The sequence below is a fragment of the Vombatus ursinus genome, unplaced genomic scaffold (assembly GCF_900497805.2).
Source record: "Vombatus ursinus unplaced genomic scaffold, bare-nosed wombat genome assembly UNPS02014832.1, whole genome shotgun sequence".
In the NCBI taxonomy this organism is placed as follows: domain Eukaryota; kingdom Metazoa; phylum Chordata; class Mammalia; order Diprotodontia; family Vombatidae; genus Vombatus; species Vombatus ursinus.
Window position 1 is genome coordinate 43,796,622 of NW_020954610.1, and position 22,491 is coordinate 43,819,112.

The 22,491-nt window shown below is 36.9% G+C and overlaps 1 protein-coding gene across 1 annotated transcript in view; it reads left to right on the forward strand.

The window, feature by feature from the left end:
- Positions 1-16,042, forward strand: part of VLDLR (very low density lipoprotein receptor) — a 42,918-nt gene extending 26,876 nt beyond the window's left edge. The window contains 14 exon segments of the mRNA XM_027839371.1: positions 878-1,249; positions 1,379-1,501; positions 1,597-1,719; positions 2,437-2,556; positions 2,664-2,789; positions 3,535-3,706; positions 4,514-4,738; positions 6,025-6,143; positions 6,686-6,825; positions 7,325-7,466; positions 7,815-7,961; positions 9,887-9,967; positions 10,474-10,643; positions 11,270-16,042. Of these exon segments, the coding sequence (XP_027695172.1) occupies positions 878-1,249; positions 1,379-1,501; positions 1,597-1,719; positions 2,437-2,556; positions 2,664-2,789; positions 3,535-3,706; positions 4,514-4,738; positions 6,025-6,143; positions 6,686-6,825; positions 7,325-7,466; positions 7,815-7,961; positions 9,887-9,967; positions 10,474-10,643; positions 11,270-11,305 (2,096 nt within the window). The 3' untranslated portion in view covers positions 11,306-16,042.
- Positions 16,043-22,491: the final 6,449 nt, after the last annotated feature.

Genomic DNA, 22,491 nt, shown 5'->3' on the forward strand with positions numbered 1-22,491 from the left:
TTTTTATTTATTATGTTATACAAATTTTTCTCCACACTTCAACCTCCTCTGGTTTCTCTGAAACCATCCATTTTGTCATTTCTTATAGCACAATAATATTCCATTACATTCATATGCTATAGTTTGTTCTTCCATTACCTAAATGCTGGGTACCCCATTAGTTTCCAGTTCTTTGCTTTGACAAAGAGCTGCTATAAATATTTTTGTAAATTGGGGGGTCTTTTACTCTTTCTTTGATAATTCTGGATATAGACCTAGTAATATTATTGAGGGGGTCAAAGGGTATGACCAGTTAGTGACTTTGGGGCATAGTCCCAAGTTGTTTTCCACAATGGCTAGAATAATTCACAGTTCCCCCAATAGTGAATTAGTGTGCCTGTTTCTTGTAACTCCCCAATCTTATGGGTGTGAGTTATTTTAGAGAAACTTTTTTTTTTAATAACATGGTACTACAGGCGCATGGCATTCATGGTTATATAAGGAGCTGACTATGAAGAGAAGACCTAACCACAGAGGTAAACCTGTCATTGTTAAACCTCTAAATTCTAACAACTTAATGCTTTCCTTATCTTGGAAAGAAAATGGCAGCTCACAATAATACATGGGTTTATTCTGAAGAGAACAGGTCTATGTCCTTCCATCTTTCCTCAGTTCTTTTCTCATTTCATCTATATTCCTAGAAGCTTTCCTAACATTTATCCTTATTGACTAGTACTATAGAAACTTAACTGTGAATATCACTTATAGTTATAAACATAAATACAAATTATTCTAGCTTTTGAATTCTGATATGAGTGTAGATCTTGATGTTTGTAACTTTGGGGGGATAATAAAGTCATTTAAATGTTGATTTGGGATCATTCTATTTTTCTCTTAGGCAATGTAACTTGTAGTCCAGAAGAATTCACTTGTTCCAGTGGTCGCTGCATCTCTAAAAACTTTGTCTGCAATGGTCAGGATGATTGTAATGATGGTAGTGATGAGTTGGACTGTGCTCCCCCTACATGTGGTGCGCATGAGTTCCAGTGCAGCACTTCTTCCTGTATTCCCATCAGCTGGGTATGTGATGATGATGCAGATTGCACTGACCAGTCTGATGAGTCCCTGGAGCAGTGTGGACGCCAGCCTGTGCCTCATGAAAAATGCCCAGCCAGTGAGATTCAGTGTGGTTCAGGGGAGTGTATCCATATGAAATGGCGCTGTGATGGGGACCCTGACTGCAAAGATGGAAGTGATGAGATAAACTGTCGTGAGTAGTTTCTTTGTTGTCTCAGCTCTCAGCATGTCCACCTTAAAACCAGAGTTGATGAGGCCCCCTTTACTAGCTAACCTGGTGGGATAGTTTGTCATCTAGAGGCATTTCTTTCCTTTTCCCTAGCTTCTCGAACATGCCGGCCTGACCAGTTTGAATGTGAAGATGGCAACTGTATCCATGGCAGCAGACAGTGCAATGGGGTCAGAGACTGTATAGATGGCACAGATGAAATCAACTGCAAAAATGGTAAGCATCATCATGCTTTCTCACAGCTAGTTGAAATGGGCACAGGGCTCTTCTAATGGATGTTCTCTTCTGTCTGTACTCTGGATCATATATAGCCAATCAGTGTTCTGGACCTGGAAAATTCAAGTGCAGAAGTGGGGAATGCATAGACATCAGCAAAGTGTGCAACCAGCAACAAGATTGCAAGGATTGGAGTGATGAACCCTTAAAGGAATGCAGTAAGTGAAAGTGTTTTAGGAGCTAGATCAAAGTGCAGAGAAACTTTAAAGGTGATTAGTTTTGATGGAGCAAGTCTTCCTGCAATATCTCAGGGGGGATTTTATAACAATTTACTTTTATTGCTGCTGTTTGGCTCAGAAACCTACTTTCCCTAGTGTCTGGTAAAAAATACCACTTATGAACTAGGTTAGCAGATTCTTGGTTATGTTAGGCAACAGATGGTTTTCATGGATCTTATGTAAAGCAGGGATCAAGTTTCTGGTTTCTTCTCCTTTCCCCTCCCATTCTCCCTTTGCTAGAAATACCTCTTGGCTGTCGCTAATTGCTATAGTGCACCTGAGGACACAATCTTTCATTAAAGAAATACATATTCCTGTAAAATAAGATGTAATTGTAGGGGCAAATCACAGGGAGAAATGAAGACTTCTATCCTTCTAAATACCCATACCATTTTTACTTGTAGCACTTTCATATTCTAACTTGTACACATCTTATCTCTAGCCACACCCCCAGTAAACTTACTTAAAAAAAAAAACCTTCCCTTAAGGTACTTAAAATCTCAAATGGTTCTCTGGAAGCAAACACTTAAATACTTGCATAAAGAAATTCAGATTGATCATTAAGACAATTAACGTCTTAATTAAAATAACTGCCTAGCGTTAACTGAACAATAATAAAAAGGTATAGCCCAAATTCTTGTTTGTTTTTCCCTCCAGATGTAAATGAATGCTTGGTTAATAATGGTGGATGCTCCCACATCTGCAAAGACCTGATTATAGGTTATGAATGTGACTGCGCTGCTGGGTTTGAACTGATAGACAGGAAGACTTGTGGTGGTAAGATTCCAAAAATCTGTCTTTGCAAGGGACTTAAAAGGGGAAAAGACAAGGTATAACTAGTAAGGAGTAGAAACAGCAAGACTAATTCTAAATTTCCCTCCTAGATATTGATGAATGCCAAAATCCTGGAATCTGCAGTCAAATTTGTATCAACTTAAAAGGCGGTTACAAGTGTGAATGTAGTCGTGGCTATCAAATGGATCTTGCCACAGGAGTATGCAAGGCAGTAGGTAAATGAAATTCAAATAGTGTTTTAATATAGATTATCTTTGTAGGCAAGTGGCTTACAAAAGGTACAATTAGTATATAAGTTTTAGCTTGACATTTTGCTTTGACTGCAATCTTATTTGAAAGCAGTAAGTAGCATCAAATGAGGGTCATAAATAAAGGTTCTACTATAAAAATAGCATGACATTTCCATCATGGCATGGAGCGGACCCTGAATTCTTCCCGGCTAAGCCAGCAAAGTATAAACTTCATCACATTTCAGTAACCTGGAAAGGTTTATAGAATGGTATGTAGAATTTTCTTAACAGTAAGCCGGAGAACATGGTTTGTTGGGCTTTTTGTTTGTTTTGGGTTTGTTTTTTTGGTTGTTTATTTTTTGCCATGGCAACTCATGAAAATGTTTCCATCATATACAAATATGGTGGGCTATTTCCAAAGAAGCCTTAACAGTCATTCCTCTTCCAGGTATCTTTTTGTGTTTGCTTTTGTTGATGTGAGTCCTGATTCAGTTCAAAGGAAGAATTAAAGGTTTGTTCTTGATTAGTTGACATTCTTTCTATTCCATTCAAATGGGAAAACCATAAGTGCTTGTGTTCTTAAAATAAATAAAATAGGAAATAATCAGAACTGAAGACTGGACTGAAGTAAAAGGTGATATTTAAGGTCTTCAATTATATTTTGGCTTAGTAATGCCCAGTGGGAAAGAGATTCTAATTGTAAGGCTAAAGCCTAACTTTCTGCTTTCAGGAAAGGAACCAAGCTTAATCTTCACTAATCGAAGGGACATCAGAAAAATTGGCCTGGAAAGGAAAGAATATATTCAACTTGTAGAGCAACTAAGAAATACCATAGCACTAGATGCTGACATAGCCGCCCAGAAGTTATTTTGGGCTGATCTAAGCCAAAAAGCAATCTTCAGGTAACTTGCCCTGTGGGTCATTTGGCCATCTTGGAATAACTGGGTTGTTCTATCACTGTTGGAATTGTTGGTAAGATAACTCCAAGTGAAAATGTTGGTTTTAAAACTTCTTAGCATTCATATGATGTTGTATGATGTTTGGTTATAAATCAGGATCCAACTTTGGTTGCAAAGAATAGGATCAGGGAAGATAAATAGTGTAAAATGACCAATAAGCAGAAATGTGCTGGAACTAGCTCAAAATGGCTAGTGAGAGCTAAAAGTAAAGTTTTCAGTGTGAACATTTATACCTCAGAAATTGGCAAATGCTACAAGTCAGGGCTTGATAAATTTTTTGTTGATTGTCCAGACTTAAAGTGATAGAGAAAATATTAATAATGTAGATTACACTTAAAAGCATGCATGCATTTCCCTCCTGGCACACCAATAAGGGTCAGAACACCAAGCTAACTTATATTCCTTACCCTCACTAACCACTCTAAAAGTATACAGCAATAACAGTACTATGATTTCTTTTATTTATGATGTCAAGTTTTCCAATAATTTCTTTTCAGCCATTATCTGAAATTTGCATCATAAAATTTGATTCAAATTCTTACCAATGAAAGTCATAGATGGCTTGTCAATGAACTAGTTTGCTTCTAGCAACAGATGTTCTGATGCCAAAATCTAAACTACAACATGGTAATCTAGTCATTCAGACAAAGGAATAGTAATACTACCTGCTATTTTATGAAGTTTTAGCCATCTGAAGGCATAAATGTCCTATCAAATTCTCAAATCTCATGTGACCCTGTTCTGTTTCAGTGCCCCAATTGATGCTCGTGACAAAGTTGGTAGACATGTTAAAATGATCGACAATGTCTATAATCCTGCAGCCATTGCTGTTGACTGGGTCTACAAGAATATCTACTGGACTGATGTGGCTTCAAAGACTATTTCAGTGGCTACTTTAGATGGAACCAAGAGGAAGATCCTATTTAATTCTGATTTACGAGAGCCTGCCTCCATAGCTGTGGACCCGTTGTCTGGGTTAGTTTCTAGGCATCTTTGTTAAGTTACCTGGAAGCTATAGTATAAAACTAAAGTACGGTGACAACCAGCAGCTTCATGGTTCTCTATATATGGGCCTATGTAGCTCACAATCCGTTGGTTCTCAACAAGTTTAATAGCAAATACCTACAATATATTCAAAGATAACTCAGGAAAGGCACTGGACTAAGCTGGTAATGGTGGCTGGAAATATGCCATGACTCTTGACTCGAATTTGCTATAACAAGGCTAAGTTGGTGCTATTAATTCTTTATAAGTGGTTCACTTCAGGTACCCATAGACAACTTAGTTTTAAAACCATGATTTCAACCACATATTGCTCTATGGTTCCTTTCATTAAAAGATGTTAAAAATGTCTCCTACTTATTCCCAGCAACTGAAGTTCAGCCATAATTCCCAGTTTAAGTACCTCTTATACTTCATAATTCAGCCTTTGAAAGCATGAAATTTATCCCTAGCACATATCTCATAGGTGAAAGATGACTGATTTATCATGACCCATTAATGACCCATCCTTGCTTCATATGTAAACTGAAAGTGACAGCATAAGTCTTATGATAATAGTAGAATATAAACTCTTAAGATAATTTCCCATAGAAGTTTGAGGATTTGGTATTTTGTAGCATTAATAATGTATAATTATTCACCTGTATAACTTTCGATCTAAAGAGTTCTTGGAGTTAGAATTCTTTCTCCTTAGGCTTAATATCCATCCTTGTTGAAACAAATGGCAAGCCACCTTCATGGTATGTGATTTTGCCCCTTCCCATTGATCAGCTTCTGCCCACAAAAAAAAGAAAAAGAGCCAAAGAAGTCTTTCTCAGGGGGTCACAAAGCTGATGACATCTTAACCCAGGTTTTTTTTCCCCTCTTAAAATGAGCAACCAATTGGGGAAGGAGTGTCTACATGATATTTAGGTGTTTTTCAAAGGGAATACGTGCTCTGAAAGATTACACTTAGCATATATCTTCCTTGTATCTAACCCTGATGGGTCTTAGTATCTAGGTGATTAATGTTAACCATTTATAATTTTTGAAAATTATTTTATATTTCATTGTGTCTTAGATGCCCAAATATATAATATAAATGTGTCTCCAATCATATTAAGTAAATAGAGAATAATTCACTGAAATTAAGCAACCAACTTTTTAAGAATTAATCTAACTTATAATATATGAAACTGTTAGCTGATACTTTATAGGCTTGGTACCATAAATTCTGCTTACTAAACCAGTGATATTTATGGTTAACATTTTCTTTACAGCTTTGTTTACTGGTCAGACTGGGGAGAACCAGCTAAAATAGAAAAAGCAGGCATGAATGGACTTGACAGACGGCCACTGGTGACTATAGACATTCAATGGCCTAATGGAATTACACTTGGTATGCCTCTTGGGTTTTTATTTAACTCTTTGATACAAGATACTAAAACTAAGGTACAGCACACCAAAACAGATCTGTCTTCATAAAGATGTTGTTCTCTGTCAAATCTGGACTAGAATTAAAACTTTCAGGTTAAGACAAATTTGACCTGAGAAGAGTTGTCCTAATCATATTGGTATATTGCTAGTTTTTTAGGTATAGAATGTTGGCAGTTGTATAAACAAGAAACCTTTGTGTACCTTCATCCCTTCTAGATTTTAGATCGAAAGTTAGCAATACTGGGAACAGTACCATAGCTGACATGGTATGTTGGTACTCTACTTTTCCAAGTATAAATGGCAAAGTAAACTGTTTCATTTAACGGCACTTTTTTCTTGTTTTCCTCAAAATTATAAAAAGCATTATAGAAGAAACTATTTAGATACATGTAAATTTCAGATGAATATTCTTTGGGATGAGTTACATTAAACTACCATGGGTATTCTAGGCTCATCTTATGTTGAATGCATTTGCTAACAATGGAACTCATTTTTCCTACCTAGATCTTGTAAAAAGCCGTCTCTATTGGCTCGATTCTAAACTGCACATGCTGTCCAGTGTAGATTTGAATGGTCAAGATCGTAGAATAGTACTCAAGTCTCTAGAGTTTCTGGCTCATCCTCTTGCTGTCACAATGTTTGAGGTAGGATTCAAAGTATTTTGACTCTTGGCTCAAGGGTATAGACTCACAAGTTATTTCTGTTTTTACCCCTATTCTAAATGATGGGGGAGCAGGGGCTGGGGAGCATGGTTTCTTGGATTTGAGACAATTCTTTTCTTGACTTCTCCTTTGAAATCCTGGCATAAGAGTCAACTTCAATTCAAACACATATTAATCTTATCTAATCTTTATCAAAATTGAACTGAACATAATATATGCCTAAAGAATTGCAGGATTTTAGTTTTCATTCAAGGGTTGGTCATTTCTCGAATTAATATCTATTTCAGTAGTACAAACTTGCCACAGCATGATATAGAGAACATTATTTTTTCTATAGTTTAACTCTTATGAAAGTGTTGGGTTAGTTCTGACTGTGAATAAGGTTTACTGATTAAGTACTACTCAGCCCCAAGCTCTTAAAATTTTTAATTATTCTATGCAATATGTCCTGCAGATGATACCAATTTTAATCCTATTATAGGACCGTGTCTATTGGATAGATGGTGAGAATGAAGCAGTCTATGGTGCCAACAAATTCACAGGATCAGAATTGGCTACTCTGGTTAACAACCTCAATGATGCTCAAGATATAATTGTATACCATGAACTCGTACAACCAGCAGGTAACCTCTTGATAAGTAATGTCTTTTAATTGCCACAACAAAACCAGTATTGGGATAATCTGATACTGGAGGCAGACCAGAAGTTTGTCTCCTAATTTTGCTGACATCCAAATAGACTTTCTATGCAGTCTGCTTCTGCTATATTGCCTTTGTGCCACACAAAAATCAATATTCTGATAAGTCTGAAGCACTTTTTCTAGGAAGTGCACTTAATAGCATATATTAATATAGTAGTGTTAGTGTATGGCTTACATGACTGTAAACTGTTGGTAGATTGAGATTCAAAAGGTAAACTAAAAAATTTCTTAGAGGTAACCACTTAAAAAGGATTATCTTGTCTTCCAATAGGTAAAAACTGGTGTGAAGAAGACATTGAAAATGGAGGCTGTGAGTACCTATGTCTACCAGCACCACAGATCAATGATCACTCTCCAAAATATGCCTGTTCCTGTCCCAGTGGGTATAATCTGGAAGGTGATGGCAGGGCATGTAGAAGTGAGTTTTCCTTTATTTGAAAATTGGTGTTCCTGCTCAGGTGAATACTTGGTATGATTGTCCTGTTCACCCTGCAAAAAGCACCAGAAAAAAAAAAAAACCTTCACATAATGTTCAAGTTTTCAGGGAATTTGCTAGGTTATGGATACAGTAAAACCCTAACTCATTTTTAAAAAGTACACGATATTTAAGAGCCTTTGTCTTTACAAAGGACTCATAAGTAATGCCTATTGTATGAGGTTCAGGTGAGAACATAAATTATGTACTTTGCAAACAGGAAAAGCCCTGTATAAATATCTGTTAGGATCCATTAGGGGAGTGTGGCTCTGGAATCCAAGCAAGTCTCAAGTATATAACTTCTTTAAATTCGCCATTTTGGTGAATCATAATTGTATAAATGTTTTCTAACCTGTAGATTACTAAACAAAAGTGTTAAGGATATGTGATCTAACAAACAAAGAATTTGTGTTGTCCTGATTCACCTAAATTCTTAACAGCCATATTGATATCTCAGTAAATGACCTTATCGCAAACTAAGATTTGAAGCTCTCCAGTCGGCTCTGATTTCAAGTGAACTATTGTTAGAGAAATGGTACAGTATTAAGATGATCATTTTACTACTTCAGCAAAATCCTGCTAATGAATTATTGATTATGCCTGGACCATTCCAGATTGACAAGCTCACCTGGAAACACTATTTAAATCTTCATTTGTCAAAGACTTCCTTATGACCTAGTGGTCACAGTGATACCTCTTTGCCAATAAGTAGAAGCAAAGAGTAGAGCCAAATATTTGTAAGACATAAACTGTGATTGTTCTGAGGATCTCTGCTTAGAGGATGTGTGTGACCTCCAGTAGAAAATAAGTATGTTCATACTTAATTTAACCACAAACTCCTGGCAGTTCTAAAATGGTCTAGAATACTGGGCAAAGCCCTAACTTTTTGAACTTGTCTGATATTAGGCTTTCCTCTCAATGAAGGGTCCTTGGTACTTCAGACTTTGACCTTGCCGAATAGTCTATATCCAGACCCTTTTAAACAGCCAATGACTAGATGTTATCGTGTGACTTACATTGCTGTGACCTCCTCCTACAGAAGTAAACTGGACTTAATATGAAAAAGTGGAAAAATAACTTGCTTGTATTGCTTGTCTACCATTAAATCATTTTAAGACCTGGGTTAACCAGGTTTATAATGACTTTGAAGAACTATGAAATAGAATGAGAACAAAGATCCACAGTACAACCTAAGTCACTAACTGGTAGACTGATTGTTGGAAGTTTGGGGCTGAATAACACAAAATGATCTTTAATCTAAGATAAATAGAAATAGCTACAAAGTATGACTTTTTCTCACCACTCTTCATTTGCAAGGGCATTGAGAAATTACTGTTGTCCAGTGATAAAGAACCACCTTTCTTCTATGTTAGTGGCTAATGGCTATAAACTTTTGCAGAAAGCCTAACTACATATAATATATCCAAAAATTATTAAAAACGATGTTTAACAAATATTAACTAAAAACCAATTGGCAAGGCATAAAGGACAATTTTTCCCTCTGCTTCTAGACCCTAGAGGTTCTTGAAAGTCCTGAAGAAAATCGCTGGTCTAAAACAAAGTATATATTAGATACCTTTAGGTTGTGAGCTCCTTAAAGTCAAGGACTATCTTTTGCCTCTCTTTATATCTCCAGCACTTAGCATAGTACCTGGCATATAAGAAGTGCTTAATAAATATTTATTGACTGAAATTTGGGATGTTAAAGCTTTAATCCTTCCTTTATGTAATAAATAATGATAGACATAGTTATCGCAATTGTTTTTAATTCTCAAACCAATCTCTGAATTACTTTCAATTTAGTGCACAAAAGTCTCAAATCATCTGAATTGATATAATAGCATCATAGATGTAATTTCCTTTTGTAGGAATCAATGTGACTACTGCAATATCAGAAGTAAATGTTTCTCCAGGAGGAACTTCAGCTGCCTGGGCCATCCTTCCTGTCTGTAAGTTACATGACTACCATAACCTGCAACAAATACAGTACAAATTGAGTATGTTAAAAGATTGGAGACAAATTAGACCTCCTCACAACATTTCTGCAATGAGTGCTTTTGTACTGGAAATACCACCAAACTGTTCATTTCTATAACTTGCTAACTTGCCTTTGTGGTCTAACATACCTTTACACAAATAAGTGTGTGTATATATATAAAGCACATTGTAAACCCATTAGCCAGTTTTCCATAAATTCGTATTTCTTTACTAGCACAGAACATGTGCCTCAATCTTCACGTTACAAAGTGTATTGAATTAATGTGTGTTGTATATACCACGTATGTGTACACACGTGTGTGTATCTGTGTGTGATTGTGTGTATGTATATATGCATATACACACACATAAGTATGTGTATATAGTTTAGCACAGTGCCTGGCACGTAGTAGGTGCTATATAAATGTATATTTCCTTCCCCTACTGTGCACTTACTAAGCTACTATTGGGTTTCTAGTGCTCTTGGCTATGGCTGCAGCTGGTGGTTACTTTATGTGGAGGAATTGGCAACACAAGAACATGAAAAGCATGAATTTTGACAATCCTGTCTACTTGAAAACCACAGAAGAAGATCTCACTATAGATATTGGAAGACATAGCACTTCTGTTGGACACACTTATCCAGCAGTGAGTAAACTTGTAGCTGCTTCCTAACTGTGCTTAAAAGCCATAGCTCACAACGTGAGCTCTCCCTCCTCCTCCATCTCCCTCCATACATGCATGTGCATACATACGCGTGGGTGTACATACGACAATATTCTCTCAATACTCTTGGAAAGTGAGAACTAGTCACATTTTGTAAGTATTTCAACATATATGTATGAATACATGCATGTATGTGTAAATATGTATTTTATATATGTATATATTAATAATTAAATGTGTTCAATTTGATCCATCCTTCACAGTAGCTGTCTTAGCAGAGAGTTCTAGCATGAAATAACTAATTACTATATGCTATTTTATGACCAGTCACCACATAAGTAGCAAAGAGCATTAGTCTGACCAAGTTTTTATGCCCCATTTCTATCAGAAACTACAGTTAACTTGTAATTTCATCATAATGCTTAGAGTTTGAGTCAGGTGCCTCACGCTACTTTTAAACACTTGCTAGTTTCATCTGTTCCTTCTCTGCTTTATTTTCCATTTGGAGAAAGAGGGGGGAGCAAGTTTTCCACAAACAAAGTACAGTCTGTAATGTATAGACTTACTAGGATACCCAGTAAGTAACCTTTTTTTCCCTTTCCTTTCAGATATCGGTTGTAAGCACAGATGATGACCTAGCTTGAATATTTGAACAAGAGACAGCCCTTTCAATCTACACTAAGTCCTAAACTTTTTTTTTGGATGGTAACCAAACCAGTGGCTGAAAAAAAAACAGTTCTCTTCCTACCACCTGGAAGAATGTGATCATATTATTTGTGTGGAGCAAGCTTGTGTACTCGACCTTTTTATATTCTACTTTTTTTGTAAATATTCTTGTCCACAGTTTAGTTCAGCTCTGGATGTAGTTACCAAATATCTGTAACCCTTGAATTTTTTAGACAGTATTGCCACCAATGGCCAAATATGCACTTTCCATAGAAAGCCATATTCCAGCAATGAAACTTGTGCTATATAGTACACAACCTGTACATAACTTGTATAGGCCATCTGTAAATATCCCGAAGAACAATCACTATTCTTAAGCACTTTGAAAATATTTCTATGTAAATTATTGTAAACTTTTTTTTTCAATGGTTGGGGCAATGGCAATAGGAGAAAACGGGTTACTAAGATGAAATTGCCAAAAAAAAAAATTTGTAAACTAATTTTGTATGTTTGAGTGAAATCTTTGTGACCTCCATGGAGGCTTGCAGAGGGCGAGTGTTCAGCAAACCACTGTACAATTTTTTTCCACGTGCTAAAAATTAAACCAAGCAGCTTATCAATGGCTTGTGCCTATTCCTATAGGGCAGGAGTGCATTTCATGTATCAGCACTTCAAGTGACATTACTTGGACTTTGTTTATGCTTTCCCAAATATACTAAGCTTTAAGGTTTAGTTACTATGAGATGATGCAGTAGCCTATAGACTTTAATGTCTTATGGCCCTGGACTGAATCCTGTTAGCTTAATGTTTTTATTAAAAAAAATCATGGGACTGGTGGAGTAGGGAGAGGGGTAGAAGTGAGATCACCAAAAAAACCTACCAAGTTCTTCTTGGAAGTGATTTTGGCCTATTAACATTCTAGGACTAGGGTACCAAAAAGTGAGTTCTTTATACTATCAGCTAATGGTTTTTGTTAGCATCCTTTCTGGAGAATGTTCCTGCTTTAGTCCCTTTATCATTAGTGATATCTGATCAAACCTATGCTTATTTCCTAGGAATGGTTATATTTTCCCACATGCTTAAAAATTCCAGGGAGTCAAAATGAAGGATATTTTGCATTGGGGTGGGGGAACTATTTCATCGACCAGGCAAGAATTACAGAAACTATTTGACCGACTTGGATAAGGTGAGTATAGTCTGCTTTTCTAAAGCTTTATAGAAGTAGGATTTCATTTTGGTAGTGACTAATTAGGGAGCCACTGTTGATCAGGATGAGTTACAGAGGGTTTTCTCAAAGACGTAGTTGGGAGAAACAAAGTCAGCAGAATGGAAGTCAAAGTCCATCCCCTAGGTCATGAAAAATGATGGTGAGATGTTTGAATTTGCAATCTGAAGTCTCCTGTCTTTATTTACGCATAATGTTCTGCCTTATCCTAAAAGGCTAAGCTTCAAATATACAACTAGTTTTGCATGGAATCCATGCATAGACTGTATCCACGGGAGCAGAGGACTCTTTCTAGAGTCATGGCATAGTAAAAATCACGGCCCAGAGATATGGGTAGGAAATGGAAGTGCAGTGGGCATTTTTTTTTAATGGATTGTCAATGTATATGGTATTGAAGAAATCCAGAATAGGCTAAAAACCAAGAAGTGATCAGATCTTGGAAGTCCAGGACAGAGAAGGATCTAAGCATGAATAAACTTTTCTTGATATAACAAGGTAGAATAGAGAAACAGCTCATTGATCTTAAATGTCTTTATTGATTTGATAACATGACACTAATATTAGGGAAATGGAGGTGAAGTAAGAAAACTTGTCAAATATATGAAGATAAAAGATGTAGTAATTAAATAGTCTTGAGCTGTTTAAGGATCATGACCTAATGCTTAACAATTGAGAAGAAAATGAAGCATTAAGTCTTTTCTCAAACTCTAACCTCTATATAATGTAACCAAGATCCCATTAATGTCTTGGTCTTAAAGAAGGATACTCACATGACCATTTGCTTAGCTAGAGCTGAAACTAAAAAATGACAAGTTACTCATTAAACTTGGATAATTTATAATTTCCCAAAAGGCTTAAATAAATGCATTTTGGCAACTGTGGTCATGAGTGAATAAGTTGTTTTACTAAACAGTGCAGCTAATTTGGTATAGTTAAAGGCTACCCTTTTATCTACTACAATCTATTAAAATACCTCATTTGTTACTAGATTATAAAAAGAATTAAGAAAGTGGAGTAGATTACTCTTACTGCCTGCCTAATGAGAAGGATTAACACTGGACAACTAACTTCCAACAATACATTACATTCATATCAAGTTCCTTCTCACATTTTGGGTTATTTTAAATATTAAATGTTCGTTCAAATTCAGATCCAAAATTAGTAGAGTAGGCCGTATTTCCAGCATTGCTAGATGTACCTCATAGCTGAAAAGCTAGGTAAACTGGGCCTTGGCCATAGTGTGTATGTTCTAAAACTAAGATAAATAGGGAGAGGAATGTTCTACAAAGACTTCTAAATGTTCCATGTTGGTCCCTTGTTTGCATACTTCATAAAAGGTAGACTCTCCATTATCCACATTTAATGAAAGTGAACCTTGGTACTAATCCAAAACAATTTACATTTGACTTTAGATTGTATTGTAAATTTATTACCTTAAAGTCTTACCTTAAAGGTGAATCTTAAAAGTAATTGTGTCTGCAGGTAAGCATAGCAGGTGGTGGGAAGGTGGTATAGAAATATCAAGAAGATAAAACTGAGTACAGTTTATAATAAATAACTTTTCAAGTTCTATGAAATTATTTAGCCTTACTAGAGGACTTTTTTCTAACTGGAAACCTCTTAAATTACAGTATTCACATGTCAAGTTATTTTATAACGCTAAAGTTCCTTGTTCGTTCAAGTTCAGACCCAAAATAAATAGCAAGAGCTGCTTGTAATATATTGAGCAAATGAGTAAGAACTACCTGATAAGTTCCTTAATGGCTTGCCTTTGTAAAGACAGGGCTTGGCCAACTATGACTCTCTGGCCAAATCCAGCCCACAGCTAAAAATGGCTTTTACATTTTTAAGTACAATGATGCTTTACTTCAAAAATGTAAAAACTATTTTTAGCTCTGGAGCCATATAAAAACAAGGGTGGGCTGGATTTGACTTTGCTCCCTGCCTTAAGGGATCAAATTGGCAGGGGTTTATGTTTTAAAGTTTATTCTAAAAAGTATTACTTTAGATCTCTTAACTCCCACCAGTTCACCTGAATTGTTTTGTGCTTAGAAAATTGTAGAAAATTTTAGAAAATTCTTTACTTAATCTAGTTCTCAAGTTAACATTCTCAGGTCTTATGGAAAGTCCATATACAATTCTTTTTAAATATATTTTCAATAATTATCAGAAATAGCAAATTCTAACTAAGAACCAGTGAGCAAAAGAATGCCATTAAATGTTTAAACACCATACAAAACACAACATTAAAAAGCTTTTATGAGAAGAATGTGAAGTCAGGAGATCAGTTTAGTATCTTTCACTCTACTAAACAACCTGAAGAAACATATGTAGCCAGTGATGCCTTACAGGGTGTTACAAGGCAGGAAAACAGGATTAACTTGAAAAGCTATCAATGAAACTCTATATAATAACTTCATCTTATTCTAAAGCTAAAATCAGCCTGAATGTCTTACTGTAGCACCTCATATGTATGTGTGTATATGCACTTATGTACATTTAGGTATATATATGTACATTTATGTACACACACACACAGATTGATTGCAATTGCTGTGGTAACCCCCCAAATTGGAAGAAAGCCAACTTATTCTAAGATGCTGAATTTCTTGATTACTGTTCAGTGTCATCACTTGCAAATTCATTATTTATTTTAGCATTTTCTTCCAACTTTAGGTATCCCTGCTTATGTAAGGTATTTCAAGTTTCTTTTTGTGGAAGTATATATTGGTATCATAGAGAAAATGGGTCACTTTAGGGAATGAAGGTAGAAGAGAGTTTAGAACTCTGTGCTGTGAAGTAGAGGGTTCCCCACCAGGTCACCCTGCCGATGCAGATATAGTGAGTGGTAGCCAACTGTCCAACACTTATACAACTGAGTTAGATAAGAGGAGGAAGATTGTTATATCTTGGATCAACCTGACCAATATAGTGAGTCAGAGGCATCAATAAAATCTGGAATGATGGCATAGCTTCAGTGGTTAGTGTTGAAGCCTAGGTCTTTCTCCCCTCAGGCTCTTGAAAAGAATGTGCAAGTGTCAGCCTGGGTCTAGGCTCTTAGCTCACACTCTTCTGGAGGCCACAAAAAGCAGGAAGCAATAAGCTGTGGACAGATCTAACCTAGAGTTCCTATCTTAAGCATACTAGCCAGTTGGCTTACATTTCCTGTCTATGGTGCCTGCTTTCAGACACAAGAGATAATGTGATCAAACACAGTTACTTCTCCCTAGTACCAAATTCTTTTAATGAGGTGATGTTCAATTTCTAAGTACACATCACAAACAGGACCTTTTTAAACCACTGTTTGAAAGAGCTTTAAACTAGGAAGTCGGTAGACTTGGGTTCTAATGTTGGCACTGTCACTGATTAGCAATGTGATCTTGGGCAGGGCTTTGGTAAAATGAGAATGTGATATCAGTCTCAAAGGAAAGCCTGTTCTGTCTTTAGGATTTTGTTACAGGAAAGGTCAGAAGCTGAACACTGGAGTTAGGAGGGTCTCTTTGGGGGGGAGGGTGGGAAGAGAACAGATGAATATAAAAGTTGCAACTGGGGGATTGCTAGAATAAATTAAATTGCTTTAACCTTAGGTTGCATCTATTTTTCAAAACTCTACGAAGTATTAAGTAGCAACTCTGCAATGTTTAGAAAGGATCAAGTTGAAGACAAAGTGTGTTTAGGGGAGCTGGTGGGAACCACTGGCTAAATGATTTGGAAATGGGTTTTGTTTTAGATAGGATTTTGCAGAGGAAAGATCAGACCTCTTCCTTCTTGCCAAACTTTTGCCTGAGCTATTTATTCTCGTTGGCCGTCGACAGTGCCTACTTAGTGGTCCCTGAATATCCAAGGTGTAAAACACCTATAGCTCAGGTTGGCTCAAAGATGATTGACTGCTACAGATGAACATAAAAACTAACAAGTTATGAATAATGACATTAATTTGGGGTGATTGGCTAATAAAATCACTACCAGAATATCTGTTGAGCTCTGCTATATGCCTTTTTTCACTGGGGATATAAGTTGTCAATTTGTAATGTTTTGTTAGTGTTTTACATTTAGTGCCCAAGCAAGAGAATGCCTGTCTCTAGGTTTACTTCCAACCATGGCAGCATTCCAGGACTGTAACATCGGTGGTGATATGTTAGCATTTGTTTAGCTTTTTGCTGAGCTAGCACTGTTTCACACCTGGAGGATGTTATTAGGCTATTTGGGGAATTCTGTATAGCATAAGCAAGTTATTAGATGAAGAATTTAAAAACAAAGTTTCCCCAGAGATAAATTTTGAGGGATGATTAGATGATCTCTAATGTCACATCCAGCTATAAAGTTGTGTCTTGTATGTTTACTCATGCCTTTACCATGGGAATTGATCATAAAAAATACTAGCTATCTGGCATACAGATCTGGGAATTTGGGGGCAGGGTTGGGGGACTTTGCAGGAAAGCAGTGATAAGAGAACAGAGTCAAACAGGAGCTATTGTCTTCCAGTATAACAGATATGATGATTCAGAATTGACCTTGATCTGCATATTCTTGTGTTGAAAGTCATCCATGACATCTATGGATGTGTGCAATCTATATCTGCAGAAGAGAAATCATCTCCTAATTCATGGCCTATAGCAAACATTAATCTTTTATTCTAGGGATTCTTAACCTTTTTTTATGTCATGGACCCCTTTGTCAGTCTGATGAAGCATATGGACCTCTTCTCAGAAGAATGTTAAGTATATAAAATACATAGGATTAAAAAGGCAACCAATTATGTTGGAATATGGTTATCAAAATGTTGAAAAATAAAACATTCATGGACTCCATGTTAAGAAGCCCTGTTTAGTCCCTATACTCTAGGATATCTAAATTCTATAATTCTTTTTGGAAACTGAGTCCAGTCTGGGAAAACCACATTGTCACACATTGGAAGCTTTAGATAGCCCCACTTGGGAAACGTACAGTGCTGCTGATCTGTAGATAAGAGCTTTTAGCCTCTAACCCTTTTAATCATCCTTATGATTAAATAAAAATCTATTTTTCAAAAAAAAGTTGTCATAAGCCTCTCCCTTTATTGTGAATTCTGAAGGTAGGGGGTAGGAATAGAAATACTTCTTCCTTACCCTCTTTTTCTTGGCTGAATCATTCATTCATTGAATACTACTCAATCATCCACATCTAGGGAACAACTAGGACCAGTAAAGCCTGGTTTTGCAATTCTACCCAAAAGGTAAGAAGTGAGGCTTTATGCTCACTGCCAAGCTTTGAAGTACACATGCTCCACTGAGATTGCCAGTATAAATTAGGGCATTAGGTCTCTCTTTCCTGGTAATGGGGGGGGTATAAAACAATTTTTAAGAATCTCCCAAAACTTTCTTCCTTCTGTGATTTTTTTTAACCATAGCCTGTTATGACTTATTTGACTAAAGAGGAGGCTTTTCAGGAAAGCATTATAAAATCCTTTCATAGTTGCTAAGAATTATTGAAGCACTTGCCCTTTTTATCAGCTCTCACAGTCCTGAAAAATTCCCCTGCCTCACTCATCCCTTTCTTTGCCACCATTCTCCATCACACCTCTCTAAAACTTCATCCAAGGGTTTTTTCTTCACCTAGTGTACCTTGCTTGACTTTCAGTGTTACCCTGAACTCTTCCATAACTCAACATCCCAGTGGAACTAGGAAATGGGAAAAAGTAAAGTAAGGAAGAAAAGTTGGGGGAAGAGGGAAAGTGGGAAGAAATCTCAAAAAGATGTCAAAAGCAGCTCTTTATAGTCTTTGTCACCCAAAGACTAGTCAACGAAGTGCTGTGTGGAGTCAAAGACCTGGGTTCAAATATTACCTCTGAAACTATGACCCTAGGCAAGTCACTTAACCTCTCAGCCTCAGTTTCCTCATCTATAAAATGGAGATTATAGCACCTTTTGTGAAGATCAAATAAGATAATGCATGCAAATAGACTTTCCAAACCTTAAAAAGGGACATAAATGTGAGCTGTTACAAGTTGAAAGGAAGATTTTATTGCTTTTAATTTTGATCAGTATGCTTGAAAATTTTAACTGGGAAAGTTAACATAGGGCATTAAATTGCCAGGGCACTTGGAGGGAAGAGAAAAAAGGCAATCCCATTGGAGCAGTGAAAATAGGCTGGAGCTTGAGGTTTTCCCCCCTATTTCCATAGTACAGTCCACATGGCTTCTGGAAAGGGGGAGATTGGCTAGCTTGTATATACCAATTGGGGAAAAAATATCTATCAAGTTTAGCATGTGTAATTGGCCAATAATTCAAAAATCTTGGCATTGGTGACTAATTTTCAGTTCTGGATATCTAAACTGACACTTTGCTTTCAATATAGCAGTATTACTTTCACACATGGGTGAATGAGGATGGATATATTATTTAAAACAATACCATTGTCTGTTTTATTTGACTATCGTATATGTTCATGAGTTATATCATGGCTTAATTCTTTAGCTGAAAAAGCTTTTGTATCTTCACCTTTACTAGAAGCCCTGTAATTTCTCTTGAGTAGGGTTTAGAAACAGAATGGGCCTTAATGATAAGATAGCTTGAAGACTGATGATTCTCGTGACTACCATCTTCCCTTCATCCTGTCAAGAATTCTATACAATGCATTTATTAGGTGCTTATTGGTTACTTCATAAAAATGAATTTGAGAGATAGTCACTGCCTATCTCCTGCCCATATCTCCCCACTTCATTCCACCTTCAACTCAGCTGTCAAATTGGTCTTCCTAAAGCATAGGTCTGACCAAGTCACTCCCCACCCCCCTACCATTTAATATAATATATATTATATTAATATACATAATATAATAGGATCAAATATAAAATCCCCTTTTGTCTTATTTAAAGCCTTTCATAACCTGGCCTCTTTCAACCTTTCCTGTCTTCCTACACCTTACTCCCCTCTACATACTCTGAAATACAGTAAAACTCGCCTCTTTGCTGTTCCTCTCATATGACTTATCGCTAGACTCCAAGAATTTTCAATAGTTGTACTCCATGCCCCTCTCTCCTCCTCTTTCCTTCCTGGCTTCAAGTGTCAGCTAACCTGGAACCTTCTGCAACAAGCCTTTTCCAGTTGTTCTTACTCATAGTACCTTCCACCTGAAATGACCTCCAGTTTATCCTGTGTATATCTTGTTTATGTATAGTTGTTTGCACTTTGTCTCCTGCCTCAGTCTATAAGTTCCTTGAGAACAAGGATGCTTTTCATTTCCTTTCTTTGTGTCCTCACTACTTAACACAATATTATTGTTGAGCCGTTTCAGTTGTGTCCAATTCTTCATTTTCTCATTTGGGGTTTTCTTGGCAAAGGTACTGGAGTCGTGTTGTTTCCTTCTCTAGCTCATTTTACAGATGAGGAAACTGAGGCAAACAGGTTAAGTGACTTGCCCAGGGTCACACCGCTAGTAAGTGTCTGAGTTTGGATTTGAACTCAGGAAGAGAAGTTTCCCTGATTCCAAGCCCAATGCTCCATCCTAACACATAGTAGGTGCTTAATAAATACTTGTTGACTTGACTAACTCAGTAACTATCAACTGAAAGATGATGCTATGTAGGAAAATCCTCTAGAAATCATGGAGAAGTTAAGGAGAAAGGGTATAGAGGATATAAAATCTCAGAACTGGGGGAGATGTCAGAAGTAATTCTGTTCTATCCTGAACCAGAACAAAAATCTCAGTTAACAAGCACCTACTATGTTCCGGGCATTGTACTGAGCTCTCTTCAGCAGTATACTTGACAAGAGGTACTTCTACTGAAGGGCTTCAGTGAGAGGGAACCCATTAACTTCCTGATTCAGCCCATTCCACTTAAAGCACCTCAGATTATGAGTTTTTCCTTGTCTTAAACCCAAATTTACCTCTTTACAATCTACCATTTCCCCTCCCCCCCTCCATTGTTCCTAGGTTTGCTCTCTGGAGCCAAGCAGAACCAGTCTATTCCCTGTCTTACCCTCACCATTCCTCAAATACTTGGAGATAATTCCTACTCCCTCCACCCCAACCCACCCACCAAGCCTTCTCTTCTCAAGCTCATCCACAATTCTTGTAATCCTCCTTCAAGTTACCTGGTTTTCAGTCCCCTCGTGAACCAAGTGACATTTTCTCTTTAGCTATCTGTTTTTTCTCACTAGATTTTGAAATGGGATTCTTCAGAAGTTAAGTTCCTGCCTTACAACTTAGCAACATCAGCAACTCATCTTTGTCAAATAAGGACACATATCTCCTAAATTGGAGGCATTGTTCTCAGGTGGACAACTACCCCCATATCCAATTGTTTTAACCTGCCTGCTATTAAGAGGAGCACTTGGTTGCCTGACCATAAAGGTGATAATGGAAGTCTAGTACCAGTGGTAGAACCAAAAGAAGGCTGTGTAGTTATTCCCTGCAATGGAGGGCATCCTGAAAAAGTAAGAAGGAAAGAAAGAAAAAAGCATTTATCAAGCATCTACTATGTGTTTAACACTGTGCTCAGTGCTTATAAACATCTCATTTGATCCTTACAACACCTCTGTGAAGTAGGTGTTATTAATATCCCCATTTCATAGTAGAGGAAACTGAGGCAAACAAAGATTAAGTGACTTACCTAGGCTCACCCAGCTAATAAGTGCCTGAGGCCAGATTTGAGCTCAGGTCTTCCAGACTCTAGGTCCAGGGATCTATCCATTGAGTCATTTCAATGCCTCAAGTAGATTTCTCTCTAAATCATCTCTCTCAAATCTTTTTTTGCATGACTATGGACCCCTTCTCAGAAGAATGTTTTTAAACGCACAAAACAAAATACATGCAATTACAAAGGAAACCAATTACATTAAAATACAGTTATCAAAATTTTTTTTAATTCATGGGCTCCAAGTTTAGAACCCCCAAATTAATGAACAGAGGCTCATTCAAAAGACTTTGGAGAGTCTCTCTCTGCCCCAAGGTGATGAGGAAAACCCAGCAAAAGAAGACAGTCTTGGATTACCTAAAACAGGTTTTTCTCATCCCAAAAAGGGCTCCACATTTTCACAGGGTAACTTGTCCATATCCAAATGAACCTGCCCAAGTAAAACGTTACTGTGAGTGAAAAAACACTCAACCTGATAAGCTGATGTTCTCATTGGCTCACCAAACAGCACCACATGTCAATGTGAGCAAGATGTAAAGACTAGTGAGTTCAAAATGATCACCTTAAAAGTTTACAAAAAACTTTCCTCACAGTGCTATGAGATGAGCAGTGAAGGTATTACCCCCATTTTACAGATTAGGAAACTGAGCCTAAGAATGGGAGAGTAATTCTTAGGCAAAGTCACATAGGTGAGTAATTTCAGCCTGGGTCTCCAGAGCTGAAGTCCATTGTTGTATACACAACACTATGCTACTTAATACAGAAAGCAGCAGATTTCACTTGAATGTGGTCCAATGAGAACTCCCTCATCCAAATGTCATTCTCATAAATATAGGATTATAGATTAATTGAAAGGTACCTCAGAGGTCATTTAGTCCACCACCTCCTTTTAAAGATGACACCACTGAGGTAAAGAAAGGTTACCTTGTCCCAGGTCAGAAAGGCTTTACATGGCAAAGCCAGATTTTGAACCAAGGTCTTCTGACTCTAAAGCCAAAGTTTTATCCCTTGCACCACCTTTGCCTCTTTAGCTAGACAAGAAATGAAGAAACTATTCAAACCATCCTTTCCATCAGCCTCCTTTACAACTAAAGTGGACTATAAATGAATAATCTATAAAACAAAATCTAAGAAGTTCATTCAAATCGGTGCTCCCAGGCAGTGAAAGATGACCTACCTCTATCTCAATCTTTAGTAAACACAAACTGAAATACTTAATTGCGTTTAGTAGAGTCCTAAGAAAGATCTTGGAATGAAGAGACTACGTGCCATTCTCCCTCATGTCTTCCTCCCCCATGGCAGACACTGTTCTTGGCACTCTG